The sequence below is a fragment of the Ostrea edulis genome, chromosome 1 (genome assembly GCF_947568905.1).
Source record: "Ostrea edulis chromosome 1, xbOstEdul1.1, whole genome shotgun sequence".
NCBI classification, from domain to species: domain Eukaryota; kingdom Metazoa; phylum Mollusca; class Bivalvia; order Ostreida; family Ostreidae; genus Ostrea; species Ostrea edulis.
Window position 1 is genome coordinate 49564021 of NC_079164.1, and position 15306 is coordinate 49579326.

A 15306-nucleotide genomic window follows, 5' to 3' on the forward strand; every position below is an offset into this window, starting at 1 on the left:
GAATTAAATGATGTCGTTATGATTTTGCAACATCAATCGTAAAGAATAACTAATGGTGACATCGTTTTGGCATAATATTTTCATGGATGTACTGTTGTGTAAGTGTTGAAACATACGTTACATAGTTATAGCGCTACTTCATTTACATACAAAAAAGCTATCGAGTCTTTTGTTTTCATGTTTCATACATATTGAACTGTTCGAGAATATTTGTTAATCAATTTTATTTTTTGCCATTTCAAAGATATTGAAAGTGATATCTAGTCGTTTATTTTGCGCTCTTAAAATCTTATTGCTGACTTTTACAGTAGATAATTTCTTGTTGTGTTGATTAAATATTTTCTTTGAAAACCTGTATTTATTGTTTTTCGCAAATTAGAAAAATATATGCTCAGTCAATTCCAATACAAGTTATGGAATAATACATGGAAAATTAATGTTTATCTTACATATTATCATGTCAAGGACTCAGTAACGAAGGTTACATGTGAGAAAAATCTCAAAAAATATACCATACTTTGACCTACTGTAAAAAAAAATCTGTCACACTTAACTTGAAACAATTTGAGGTGAGTGTTCAACAGATATTTACCATTAATAAACGCATGTTACCATATATATTTTGAATGGTCAATAAACTATGATTTTGAAACCCTCAATTGCACGCTTTTATTGACTTTGGGTGTGAAGACTTCATTGCATGGTAATAATTTTATGGAAAGACTCTCTCCATCCATGAAGATAAATTAGTGGCTCTCTGATTTACCAATTCCCAATCTAATTGCATTCTTTTGAATTATTTAAAAGCGGATAAATCACTTTTCTCTATGAACTGCATTTGTGATTGAAACATTTCGTCAGTCTATATTAGAAATTGTCAAGAATCATGCACACGGGAATTCATAAGAAATTTTAGGCAAGCTAAGTGTTGAAAAGACAAGTGCCATTTGGGAAATCAGAAGTGCAATCCATACAATGTTCATTTAAGGGGACTCTTTACCAGAAATTATCAGTGAACTGCAAACATCTACATGTCTTTAAATTTGTATATGCTCAGTATATGGAGGGAGGGGAAATCACAAACACTGTGCTTAAAAAAAATCTTTTGAAACACAGGAAATGAAGGTGGTAAATTTGCACCCACAGGAAGTTGAACTCAGGCTGAAGACTGGCATCACAGGAAATGGACTCCAGGCCAATGGCTGGCATTTTGTTTAACTGCCATAAATGTTTCTATGAAGAAGAATCATCATTACTTTTTACTCTTGTGATTTGACAGAGATGAACATGCGTAAATTAATTGCTCAGTGTAAATATAAAGATTTTACAATATGTATATATACAAGACGCAAACTAGAAACATCAACAAAAATCATGTTATATATTCTGAATAAATAATCCAGAAATTTTGTTGTTATTTTTTTAAAACAGATTTAGTAGATGTGTGCATTATGTCATATATCAACCAATCAGTGACTACTGAAGCCGAAACCATGACAATTCTTAAAGACCTTCATCAGAGTAATTATATGCAAAGTTTGTTAGAGCCTCATGAATTTATAACTGTACGATTTGTCCTTTAAGTTGACGCATGCTTCTGGATGTTGGCATTCATAAGAGCATGAAATGATGCAGCAAAAAAGAAAAAAAAAAAAGAAAAAAAAAGAATATTGATTGTATATTGTTTAACGTCCCTCTCAAGAATCTTTCACTCACCATTGCCGGTGAAGGGCTGCCAAATTAAGGCTTATGTGTGGCACTTTTGGTCATTGAGCAGGGAGGGATCTTTATCGTGCCACACCTGCTGTGACACGGGGCCTCAGTTTTTGCAGTCTCATCCGAAGGACTCATTTAGTCACCTCTTACAACAAGCAAGGCGTACTGTGGACCTATTTTAACCCGAATAGGGTAATCAAGTTCTTAATTAAGTCTAGTAATGAAAGAAAAATGTTTACTTTTGCAAACACAACTCGAGTTTACCAACCTCTGATTTGTACCAGATTATCAAATGCATGAAACATGAAAATGCCAGTATGACAAATAGACAAGCTCTACACTATACATATACTTGTGTGTGTGTGTGTATATATATATACACATGTTGTTGAAATATTTCAACAAAGTGTTTAGAGTTTTTTCTGTATTTTACTTCCAAAAAAGAGACTTTTTTATATATACATGTATATGTATATATATATATATATATATATATATATATATATATATAAAACTAAAACTATATATAAAACTAAAAAATTACAAATTACAAATTAGAGACTTTGGATATATATATATATATATATATATATATATATATATATTGAATTACCCTTTCTCGAAAATGAGGACATTATAGGAAAAAACAAGTCTGTAACCTTTAAATGCTTTGAAAGACAGTGAGTTAAATTAAGCATTTGTTTTTGGTTATGTTAGCTGCTTATCGAATCTCAATCTTTCTTTTCCTCTGGCAGTCCTAAAAGGGTTCCTGGCGAGATATCAGCGCCACCATCAAGATTACAGCGCAGGGTAACTTCGTGGCATATAAATTTTGTTATTCGACATGAATTCACTCTTTACTATATTCTCTTTCCAGTGTAATGTTTTATCTGGGAATTGTCATGCAGGTTATTGTAAATAGAGAGTACTCCAGTAATCACTCCGTGATATGCCAATCATTGCTTCTTATATTAATTCATCATATAAAAGGAGATTACAAATCTAGAATTTATAGACAGAAGTCAATCAATGAAGAAAACTGTAATCTCTAATTTTGGTGGCAGCTTTCAGTAGCAGAACAGTTCCTTTCTATTTCCTGTCCTTTCCTGGCTAGTACGTGTCATTTCTTCCAGGGAGCATCCTGTCGCGAATTTCACTCATCATTTGAAATCATTTATATGATCATCGACCTCCAGCATCATAATCAACATGAGTAAATTATATCAGTATGATAAAACAGACTCTCAATACTGCCTTCGATTATCACAGCTTTGTAACATTCCATGAAACATCGTTTAAATAATTACTGAAACATTCAAGACAAATTATTTTTTTTTCTATTTTCCTTCTCTTGTTGGAATTGCAGCTTGATCATGGTAAGTTAAGGCTTAACGACTCAGCTACAAACTTTTTAAAAAAATAATGAAAATGAAAACTATATAAATTTGTGTTTTTATAAGTAAAGAAAATACAATTGACTAGATGGAATGAAATTTATTCCCATGATTTCTCAAGTACACCCAAATCAGCGGGGAGAAATTTTGAATACATTTTTTACAGGAAGGGGTAATATATTACAACTATTGAAGATCATAGAAAATTTACAGGTCCCATATTTGTTTGGACTTATTACAACCAAACTAAGCCAAAAACTTTTTATCAACCGAAGTATCCATTTTTTAAATACTGCATCGAGTGTCCTTTTAAAAGGATAAAATATATGACTATTACTCTATTTAAATATTGCATGTGTACTTTTAAAAGGATAAAATAATATTACGATTATTCTTTTTAAATATTGCACCAAGTGTCCTTTTAAAAGGATAAAATATATTACTATTTCTCTTTCTAAATATTACATCGAGTGGACAAAATATAATGCACTTTCTTTAATGCTGCACTTTTTTGAGATGAAAAGGACTAGCTGTATGCAATATAGCAGCTATATTCTGTCCCCTAAATTACATAATGAGATGGAAATATATAATTCGATCCTACATGAAATTTAGGAATGTCACTCCGTTTCAAAACACTTCATTGTGATGTCACTAAATAGTGATGCCACAAAAATTGCACAATTTCATATCCGTCACAATTTTCAGCAAAAATGTGGTATTTGATGTGTTGTTCTTATTTATTTGGTTGAGAAACAGAGCACACCATTTATTGACGTGTGAAATGTTAATATCAAAGACAATACATATATAACATGTTGTATATGTCTCTGATAATATCAATGAAATATGTAACACAAGTATCTGATCATGCCTGCACTCTGTTATTTCTAAACTAAAATGTAGTTAATATTTTGAACTTGTGACTAATGTACAGAAAGTATGGGAAATGATAATAGTTTGTGATGTCACAAAAACAATAGACAAAAAATGTTATTTTCACCATACATCATTTACATACCCAGAAGTTATATTACAGAAATAAGAATTGTAGAACTTTGAGGGTACATGCTAAAAATAATCTTTTTACTGATATGTGTACAACCTTTTATTGACTAAATATTCATGCATGTTTATACCAAAAATATCTAAAAATTGTGAACATGTACTGTAAATGACAAAAATTTTATTTTATATTGTCTTAAATCAAAAGGTTTACATTGTTGTCTTCCAAATTCTTTAGCATATACTATTCATAATGACAGCAAAGAAATTAAGTCAGGGAATTTATGTTGGTGGATTCGATACCTTAAAAATGCACAGAGAGAGAGAGAGAGAGAGAGAGAGAGAGAGAGAGAGAGAGAGAAAGAGAGCAATTACACATGCATGGTAATCCCCCTTATAAATTCATGACAAGAGGCCCATGGTTCACCTTGGCCCTGCTGTTGTAATTTTAATTTTTTGGCTATCTTTATTCCCAGGAAAACTTTGAACCCAACTTAACCCAAAAAGAGTCACATCATTATAATGATACAAGGTCATAGATCTGAAATGTAAGGTTTCTTAACAAGAGGCCCATGGGCCACATCGCTCACCTGAGTCACCTTGGTCCATATCAGAAGATTTTCCATATCTATTTGCATGTAAAACCGTAGTCCCTATTATGGCCCCAAACCTACCCCTGGAGGCCATGGTTTTTGCAAACTTGAATCTACACTATGTCAGAAAGCTTTCATGTAAATGTGAACTTCTTTGGCCCAATGGTTCTTGAGAAGATTTTTAAAGATTTTTCCTATATATTTGTATGTAAAACTTTGATCCCCTATTGTGGCCCCATCCTACCCCCGGGGGCCATGATTTTAAGAAACCTGAATCTGCACTATATCAGAAAGCTTTCATATAAATCTCAGCTTTTCTGGCTTAGTGGTTCTGGGAAGATGATTTTTAAAGATTTTTCCTATATATTTGTATGTAAAACTTTGACCCCCTATTGTGGCCCCATCCGAGCCCCGGGGGCCATGATCTTAACAATTTATAATCTGCACTATATCAGGAAGCTTTCATATAAATCTCAGCTTTTCTGGCTCAGTGGTTCTTGAGACGAAGATTTTAAAAGATTTTTCCTATAAATTTGTATGTAAAACTTTGATGCCCCCCTTGAGGCCCCATCCAATCCCCGGGGTCCATGATTTTAACAAACTTGAATCTGCACTATATCAACAACAACAAAAAAAAACCCCGAAAAAAAACCCAAAACAAAAAACTTTGACCCCCTATTGTGGCCCCATCCGATCCCCGGGGGCCATCATTTTAACAATTTAGAATCTGTACTATATCAGGAAGCTTTCATATAAATCTCAGCTTTTCTGGCTCAGTGGTTCTTGGGAAGAAGATTTTTAAAGATTTTTCCTATATATTTGTATGTAAAATTTTGAACCCCTATTGTGGCCCCATTCGACCCCCAGGGGCCATGATTTTAACAATTTAGAATCTGTACTATATCATAAAGCTTTCATATAAATCTCAGCTTTTCTGGCTCAGTGGTTCTTGGGAAGAAGATTTTTAAAGATGTTTCCTATATATTTGTATGTAAACCTTTGACCCCCTATTGTGGCCCCATCCGACCCCCGGGGGCCATGATTTTAACAATTTATAATCTGCACTATATCAGGAAGCTTTCATATAAATCTCAGCTTTTCTGGCTCAGTGGTTCTTGAGACGAAGATTTTTAAAGATGTTCCCTATATATTTGTATGTAAAACTTTGATCCCCTATTGTGGCCCCATCCAACCCCCGGGGGCCATGATTTGAACAAACTTGAATCTGCATTATGTCAGGAAGCTTTCATGTAAATCTCAGCTTTTCTGGCTTAGTGGTTCTTGAGAAGAAGATTTTTAAAGTTTTTCCCTATATATTTGTGTGCAAAACTTTGATCCCCCCTTGGGGCCCCATCCTATCCCCGGGGGCCATGATTTGAACAAACTTGAATCTGCACTATGTCAGAAAGTTTTCATGTAAAAATCAGCTTTTCTGACCCAGTGGTTCTTGAGAAGAAGATTTTTAAAGATTTTTCCTATATATTTGTATGTAAAACTTTGATCCCCTATTGTGGCCCCATCCAACCCCCGGGGCCCATGATTTGAACAAACTTGAATCTGCATTATGTCAGGAAGCTTTCATGTAAATCTCAGCTTTTCTGGCTTAGTGGTTCTTGAGAAGAAGATTTTTAAAGTTTTTCCCTATATATTTGTATGTAAAACTTTGATCCCCCCTTGTGGCCCCATCCTACCACCGGGGGCCATGATTTGAACAAACTTGAATCTGCAATATGTCAGGAAGCTTTCAGCTTTTCTGGCCCAGTGGTTCTTGAGAAGATTTTTAAATGACCCCACCCTATTTTTGCATTTTTGTGATAATCTCCCCTTTGAAAGGGACATGGCCCTTCATTTGAACAAACTTGAAAGCCCTTCACCCAAGGATGCTTTTGGCCAAGTTAGGTTGAAATTGGCCAAGTGGTTCTGGAGAAGAAGTCGAAAATGTGAAAAGTTTACAGACAGACAGACAGACAGACAGACGGACGCCGGACAAAATGTGATCAGAATAGCTCACTTGAACCTTCGGTTCAGGTGAGCTAAAAACCATTTGGCGAATATTAATTAAACTTTTGGCCAAATGGTTCACGAGAAGACTTTTAAAAGATGCCACATTTTTTTTTTTATTTTTTTACAAATACTTTTTAAATAATCTCACTTCAAAACGGGTGTGGCACTTCATTTGAATCCTCTTTATTCAAGCATACTTTGCAGGAAAATTGCCTGAAATTAGCCCTGTCGTTCTTGAGAAGTTGAAAATGTTAAAAGTTTGCAGATAGATGGATACCGAACAAAAAGTGATGAGGAAAGCTCACTTGAGCTTTCAGCTCAGGCGAGCTAAAAAGTAGACACATTCTTTCATTACACCTGTCAGATCTAAAATGTTTATAAATGCATTGGGTGAATTAAATCAAAATTTAATTGTTGTTTAGTGTCAGTTATTGCATTTTTCAATGAAAGGGTGTAAATGAAAATTCCCATGCTGATTTAACTTAAAACTTCAAAAAGAGGATTGACTATACTGCTTTTTGTTAACTCTTTCATCAATTTCGTAAAGAAAAATTTCTGGTTTGTAGGTATTCATTAACTGTTTCTGGTTTGTAGGTTTTCATTAACTGTTTCTGGTTTGTAGGATTTCTTTAACTGTTTCTTGTTTGTAGGATTTCTTTAACTGTTTCTGGTTTGTAGGATTTCTTTAACTGTTTCTGGTTTGTAGGATTTCATTAACTACATGTATGTCAATAGGCATGTTAAACTTTTCACTTTATTATTCTTCTTTTAATACATTGCAAATGCAATAGGACTTTCAGAGATATGGTCTGGAAACAAAAAATCATCAGACAGATTGTTATTCTTAATACCACCTTCACACTCACGGATTTTTCTTACGAGTCCTTACAGATCTCCAACTCATAGTCAATCACAAGCATTTGTAAATCACTCGTCGGTATTCGTTAATAACTCGTCACAACTCGCACACACTCATAAGGATAAGTACGTGAAAGTAGGGGCAAATTTTTTGACATGTCAAAAAAAAAATTCACAATTGTCCACGGATTTCATTTTCCATAAATAACTTGTAACAATCCGTAAGTATCGTAAACTGGTCGCAAGAACACGTAAACTACTCGTAAGAATCCGTAAAACACTCGTAAAGTTTTTTTTATGAATCTTTGCGGTTAATTTACGATATGTTACGGATAGTTTACGGAATATTAACAATGCCTAAGTGATATTTACGATTTCATTCACGTCGGGTTACAATCGCTTTAGGATTGTTCATAGTCATTACGAGCGCTTTACGTATAGATAGACACGATTACTTTACGAGGACATACTTAAACTTTACGATTAATACCACCTTCACACTCACGGATTTTTCTTACGAGCCCTTACGGATCTCTGAGTCGTAGTCAATCGCAAGCATTCGTAAATCACTCGTCGGTATCCGTGTCTAATTCGTAACGATCCGTGTACTTTTACGGATTTGTGGAATACGTAAGAAAAATCCGTGAATGTGAAGGTACCATTAATTAACTTCCTTCTACAGTATATCTCTAGACCGGCATCTGTCTAACCTGAGGTACAACAACCAGTTTGGGCAAATAACCATGATTTATTGTACATATAGAGACCAAAGTGTATGACTAAATAAATACATAAAGCAAAATCACATGAAGAGAATTAATACGGGTCTTCTTCAAGTCATGTGGAGTTATTGTATGAAGCTTAAAGACTTTCAAGGGTACCTGTAAAGTGCGAAACGAAACGAAATCTACCGAAACGAAACAGATTGTACAACCGAACTCTTTTAATTATAGTAATTAAAAATGGTATTTTAGGCCCTTGTGAAAGTTACCACATACAAATAAAATTCGCCTCCCTTTTGATGTAGGCTTTGGGCTAGACTGATACAAAGTTTTAAAAATTGGAATGGGGGGGGTTGAGTAAGCAAAACGTACATATCCGAATCCGAAGTTGATTAAATAACATGTACAATTAGTTTCAGATCCATAAATTTCAGAACGGAGGGTTACAGTCTCACAGGTCAGAGGTCTTAACGAGAGGTGGGGCCGTCGGCGCTGGATCCGCGTTTGGGCATAAATGCATGTTTCAGTGTTTTTTGCTCTAAAGACAAATCTATGTATACATGTGGATATTGTGTATTTGTATGTAGTATATCAAACGGTGGATTCTGAGTATGTCTTCCCGTTCTCTTTGTAATTTATGCTTCCCTTGTTCATAAGTCTTTTGATTTTACAAAATGCTGACCTCCTCCTGATATTATTGCATAAAACAATTTCCGTTTTCCGTCCTGTTTTCAATTTCACGTCTTAGCAACACCCCAAATGTATAGAGTTATCTTTAGACTCACTACATATCAATAATAACTTTTAATAATACATGCATATATATCTTACCGAATTGCATTCATATAATATGGTACATGTATACTATTTATTTCATTATTGAAAGTACTCGCACCTCAGCAGTTAGAGATAAAATAAGAGGTTAAGAGCTCTTCCTGCTTTCAACTTTCTCAGACACCAGCTTCTTCAAACAATGTATCTATACCCAAAAGGTGGATCCAACGCCGGGTCCCCCACCCCTCGTTTAGTGTGTTTCCCCAGACCTCTGAGACTGTAACACTCCGTTCTGAAATTTACTGATCCGAAACTAATTTCACATGGTATTTAATCAACTTCGGATATGTACTTTGTCCTTACTCACCCTTTCCAACTTTTAAAACTTTGTATCAGTCAAGCCCAAAGCCTAAATCAAAGGGGAGGCGAATTTTATTTATCTGTGGTAACTTTCACTGGGGCCTAAGATACCATTTTTAATTATTTTAATTTAAAAAGTTCGGTTATACAATCTATTTCGTTTCGTTTCAGTAGGTTTCGTTTCGTTTCGGTGGGTTTTATTTCGTTTCGGTAGATTTCGTTTCGTTTCGCACTTTACAGGTACCCTCCATAGGCGCTCCCCAGCTTAATTGTTAAAAAAAATATATATCTACTATACTATAAACATAACATTTATAGTATAGTAGATATATATTTTTTTTAACAATTAAGCTGGGGAGCGCCTATGGTACCCTCTTCTTCAAGTCATGTGGAGTTATTGTATGAAGCTTAAAGACTTTCAGAGATATACTGTGGAATCATTTTAATTCGTGGGGACCAATGTCCGTGGGTAAATATAATTTTGCTGGTTTGTGGTGACGTTATTTCATGGGTAAGTGATACAATGTCACTAGGAAAGATAACTCTACTTGGTTAAAAAAATTTTTTTTGAGGACATGTAACATTCGCAGGTAAGAGTGACCCACAAAATCCCCCACGAACAATGGTGATTCTGCAGTAGTCTGGAAATGAAAGTGTGACAGACAGACAAACCCAAATCAATGTCCCCTGCTTTTCACTGAAAGAAATTTTAGTTTGCAGCACGTGTCCTTTAGCTATGATATTATGAATATCAAATCAATTTATAAAATAACAAAAAATAACAATGCAAAACTATTTTTTAATGAATCTTCCTGGAAGAAACAAAGTTGATACAGTAATACTTTGAAATGCCCCAGAGTTTTCTTCATAGATTTCCCATCAAAGTTTGCTATAAATGTCACTGTACTAATGTCAAAACAAGGGAATAAAGCACTAACGGTGGGCAAATTTTTTGTACTTTAAATCAATAAATGAAGTTTGAGCTCTCTTCTCTAATTCCGCCAATTCTTTCACAGCTGGAGCCAGAGAGGCCACATGTCCTTGATAAGCTCCACCTTAAAAACAGAAGACAAAACAAATTGTTGAATGCATTTGTCACAAAATGGTGTAAAAGTAAGAATATGTCCTGAATTATCACACAAGATGCAGATAATGGTGTTAACTATTCAGGTTTCATCTAGGAAATTGAATACAGATTTTTTTTTTTTTTTTTTTTTTTTTTACATGATATAGTGTTAAAGATCCAATATTAAAAAAAATATTGAGAGAATGATGACAGACAGAATCTACAGCTCAGCATTAATACATTTTCAAAGTCTCAAGATTGAGTTTATAAGAAAATGATGTCAACACAATGGAAAAGTAACAGTACTTCAGTTTCATCGTATCTGTTCCAACATCAATTGACCATGTTTTTGTTGTTGAATGAGCAGTCAAAATTTAAGCAAAATCTCAGACTTAAGTCCAAGTTTCAACTTCGGTTTCTTTCGAGAAATTCAGGCCAGAGGTCATAAATTTTACATTGCTCATTGCAATCATTCAAACTGTTTGTCTGCTAGATGTCCATCAGTAAAGAGGATTTTCTATTGCATTTTCAATACATAACGTATATGACCAATCTAGCCCCACCTGGTACCTGGGGTAACGAATTTCACTATTTTGGTAGAGTGCTCAATGTCAATATATATCTCAATGCTCATTATAATCCATCGTCTCAAGCCATGGTCCAGAGTCCGCATATAGCTCTCTCTAGATGGGGGAGGATCGTACATATTGGCCGTGGTTTGCGACGATGATTATAATCATGCAAAATTTTTACCCCCTCGATGTCCAAAGGCAATGAAGTAGATTTTTCAAAAATATGATGCATTTTCAATAGATCAACTTAGCTTGGCCATCCTAGGATTTGAACCCAGGGGTTTAAAAATTTCACAGTATTGGTATAGGATTCATTATGCTCAATATAATCATGCAACATTTTGCCTCCATGATGTCCTGAAGCAAAGATTTTCTAATATATAATGCAATCTTAATATATAACCAACTTAGCTCCACCCTGGGGCAGAAACCCCGAACCACCTGGGTCAAGAATTTTACAGTTTGGAAAAGGGTTAATTGCTCATTATAATCATGCAAACAGTTTGACTGCTAGACGTCCAGAAGTAAAGAAGATTTTGAAGATTACATAAATTTTGATGGTTTTGGCCACACCCCTCAGACCCCAGGGAGGCAGTGACAAATTTCAAAATTTTGTTCCCCTTGACCTATAAATGTTATACTTGTAACAGGATGAGAGAAAATGCAACGGAACAGACCGGGATTTGAACCCGGGCCCCCTGAATCTCTAGTCAAGTGCTCTACCAACTGAGCTAACTGGCCACTGGTGATCGAATCCGGCTGACCACTACACTCCTCCCTCCTTATATGTCTTCACACCTGTGTCTTCACACCTGAAGACATCAACCCAGTATCTTTATCCCCTGGCAGGCATTTTCACCTGTCAGTTCTAGGTACTGTTCTACGGCACCAAATGTAACAGAAAGGGAGAAAATGCAACGGACCAGACCGGGATTTGAACCTGGGCCCCCTGAATCTCTAGTCAGGTACTCTACCAACTGAGCTAACTGGCCACTGGCGATCAAATCCGGTTGACTGCTACATACTGAAATTGGTTGAAACATTCCAGAGAAGTTGAAAATATTTAAAAGTTTATGACTAATGCATGAGGGACGACTTACAATGAAGGACAAAAAAATAGTAATTTGGTTTTTAAAAAATATGACATGACTATACATTCAAAGGTCTTCTGTGTCAATTTTAGCAGTGAGTATGCATTTTCAGCTGAAGAGATCTGCAAACCTACCTGTATTTTTGCGTTTCTGTCCATACGTCACTTTGCCATCAAACTCATTAAGAGGGACAGCCATGCTGGGATCCACCTTGTCAATTGTAATATCTAAATGTTCCTGTACATCTGACAGTAACTACAAAAAAAAAACACAACCCACCAACCAATTAACAAAAATCCTGCTGATTACCTTGGTAAGACAATGATCTCTCGTCTTTCACCAGGTTCACAATTCTTTTCATCAGCATAAATCATCACTAAATAAAGCATCAATTCTGTGGTTTTTATCACATATAGATGGGTGGATTTTATGAATTATCTGTTTAATTAAGGCAAGAATGAAGTTCTCTTTGAAAAGATTTATGATCATCCAAAATTCATTAGATGTTACCAATGCAGTATAAAGAACATGATAATACATACATAAAACTCAAACGGATCACAATCCTACACCTGGGAACAGCTTATTCACTTATTAAGAATCTGGTCATTTTGAAATTTAACTTATTTTAAAATAAAAGTTATTCCCTTGCAATTTTTTCCTTTTCTTTGAATTTAAAATGTCAGAAAGTTTGAAAATTGCTTAAATTGAAATATTAAAGTGAGGTAATTTTATAGTCCACTGAGCTGATTTCACAACAATTATAAAACTCACAGCTTGAAAGGATTTCATTTGTTGATGGATGTACATAGCATGTCAGGTAGCCAGTCAATTTGAAACCATTTGTATTTATTCATAATATCCAATACGAGATATGTATTTGGTCTTCATTTGTCATAAACACTAATAATAAAAATCGCTAAAACGCATCAAAGATGCGTATGGCCAAGTTGCAGTTAAGAAAATTATGCACGCTTGCATTCACAAAGTAAAAACATGCACGTATTTAATATAGTTTATAAGTATGAAGCTTTGAATGGCCGCAATAGGTATTTAGTGTGATAATGACCTTGACCTTTGGATTTCAAAAGCAACATGACTCTTGAATGTCATCAGGATTTGAAGTCTGATAAACATGCACCAGCAAGTACATGTATAAAAGTTAGAGGCAAGCTCAAATCTACAGTATATAGTGAAAAAGACACCTTGACCTTTGACCTCAAAATAAATAGGAACCTTCCTCTTCTGGATGTGATCAAAATATGCAAGTCTGACAAAGATGCAACAAGTAGTATGAAAGTTAGAGACCGGACAAGCTCAAATCTATGGCATTTAGTGACAAAGTGACCTTGACCTTTGTTCTTTTGACCTCAAAATAAATAGGAACCTTCCTCTTTTGGATGTGATCATGATATGCAAGTTTCACAAAGATGCCCCTAGTAGTATGAAAGTTAGAGACCGGACAAGCTCAAATCTATGGCATTTAGTGACAGTGACCTTTGACCTAAAAATAAATAGGAACCTTCCTCTTTTGGATGTGATCATGTTATGTAAGTCTCACAAAGATGCACCAAAAAGTATGGAAGTTAGAGACCGGACAAGCTAATTGTGGACGCCGCCCGCTCGCCCGACTGGACACCCATCCTTCGCCAATCTAAAAGCCGACATTTGCTATGCAACTCGGCTAATAAAATGACAAAATTATAATTTCTCAAGAAATAATACAAGCTCTTGAGTATTGAAAATGTTATGAAAGCCTAGTATGACCTATGGAGACGTCACCACTGCCAGTGAAGGGCTGCAAAATTTAGGCTTATGCTCGGTGCTTACGGCCTTTGGGCAGGGAGGGATCTTTATCGTGCCACACCTGCTGCAACATGAGGCCTCGGATTTTGTGGTCTCATCCAAAAGACCAAAATGTAAATATAAGTATTGAATAACATTTATTCAGTGAACTTGACACTATGAACTGCAATTGCTCTGCTGGAATATTTTTCTTGGAATACGGCCATAAAGCAATTGCAATTCATAATGTCATGGTCACCGAAAACATTATTTATCATGTATACCATCATGACAGTGTCTAACATCAATACATGTACAGTACATGTGTACCATCATGACAATGTCTAACATCAATACATGTACAGTACATGTGTACCATCATGACAGTGTCTAACATCAATACATGTACAGTACATGTGTACCATCATGACAGTGTCTAACATCAATACATGTACAGTACATGTGTACCATCATGACAATGTCTAACATCAATACATGTACAGTTTATGTGTACCATCATGACAATGTCTCTTTTCGGTTTCAAAGCAGATCTTTACATGTACATTCATTAACATCACATCAAATGGGAATGAAACATTTTAGTGACTTTTCATTTCTGTCACAAAAATACTGACTATTTACTCAGTCTGGTCTATGCAGAAGCAGGGAATGCCCTATTCCATGTCACATCTTCTAAGAGGACAATAAACTGTACAATCACCATTTTTGTTCTGTCTTTGGATGTAATACAGAGGATTTGTCTGTCATCAATTACCTTTAGTTTGCTCAGGTACAGACTTTCTCAGATTTTATTTTTACAGCAGACACTGGAGATTAGTACCACACAGAAGCTACGCCTACAGTAGTAGCATTTGAGGAACTCCATATCCTGCTGTTCAATCCCATGATCTGACAATCATCTCCTTTAATATGTGACAACTTAGCAGTAAAGCATGACCCAATGCATCACTTTGTAAGGCAATGAAATACAGCAGACCAGTTAGACATCATCTAATCCTGTTCTTCCCTATACGTCCATTATAACTATCTACAAATTGCTATCAAAAAGAGCCCCCATTAATAGTTTTCAGCATTCTTATACATTATTACTCTCTAAATATCTAAAATTCCAGAGGTGGGCTTGCCTGATATCTTTCTTTGTTTATTTAATTACTACAAATCATTAATGGGATTCCGTGAAACTGTCTGACAGATCTTATAATCCTTTAGCATTAGAAAAAAGCCATTAAGTCAATAGAAACAGCTCCAAATGAACGCAGAAGATTCTTACAAAAGCCCCATGGATCACATTGCTCACCTGAGCTATGGCATTTTTCCATATACAGCTATGCCCACACCCTTCTTT

The 15306-nt window shown here is 35.1% G+C and overlaps 1 protein-coding gene across 2 annotated transcripts in view; it reads right to left on the reverse strand.

Annotated features, from left to right (window-relative positions):
• Positions 1-10205: 10205 nt before the first annotated feature.
• The window catches only part of LOC125651468 (ATP-dependent RNA helicase DDX1-like), a 211718-nt gene continuing 206617 nt past the window's right edge, over positions 10206-15306 (reverse strand). For both annotated transcript variants that reach the window (XM_048880093.2, XM_048880099.2), the window contains exons 27-28: positions 12290-12410; positions 10206-10481 (exon numbers count right to left, since the gene is read on the reverse strand). In XM_048880093.2, coding sequence (XP_048736050.1) covers positions 10360-10481; positions 12290-12410 — 243 coding nt within the window. In that variant the 3' untranslated portion in view covers positions 10206-10359. The remainder of the gene's footprint in view (positions 10482-12289; positions 12411-15306) is intronic.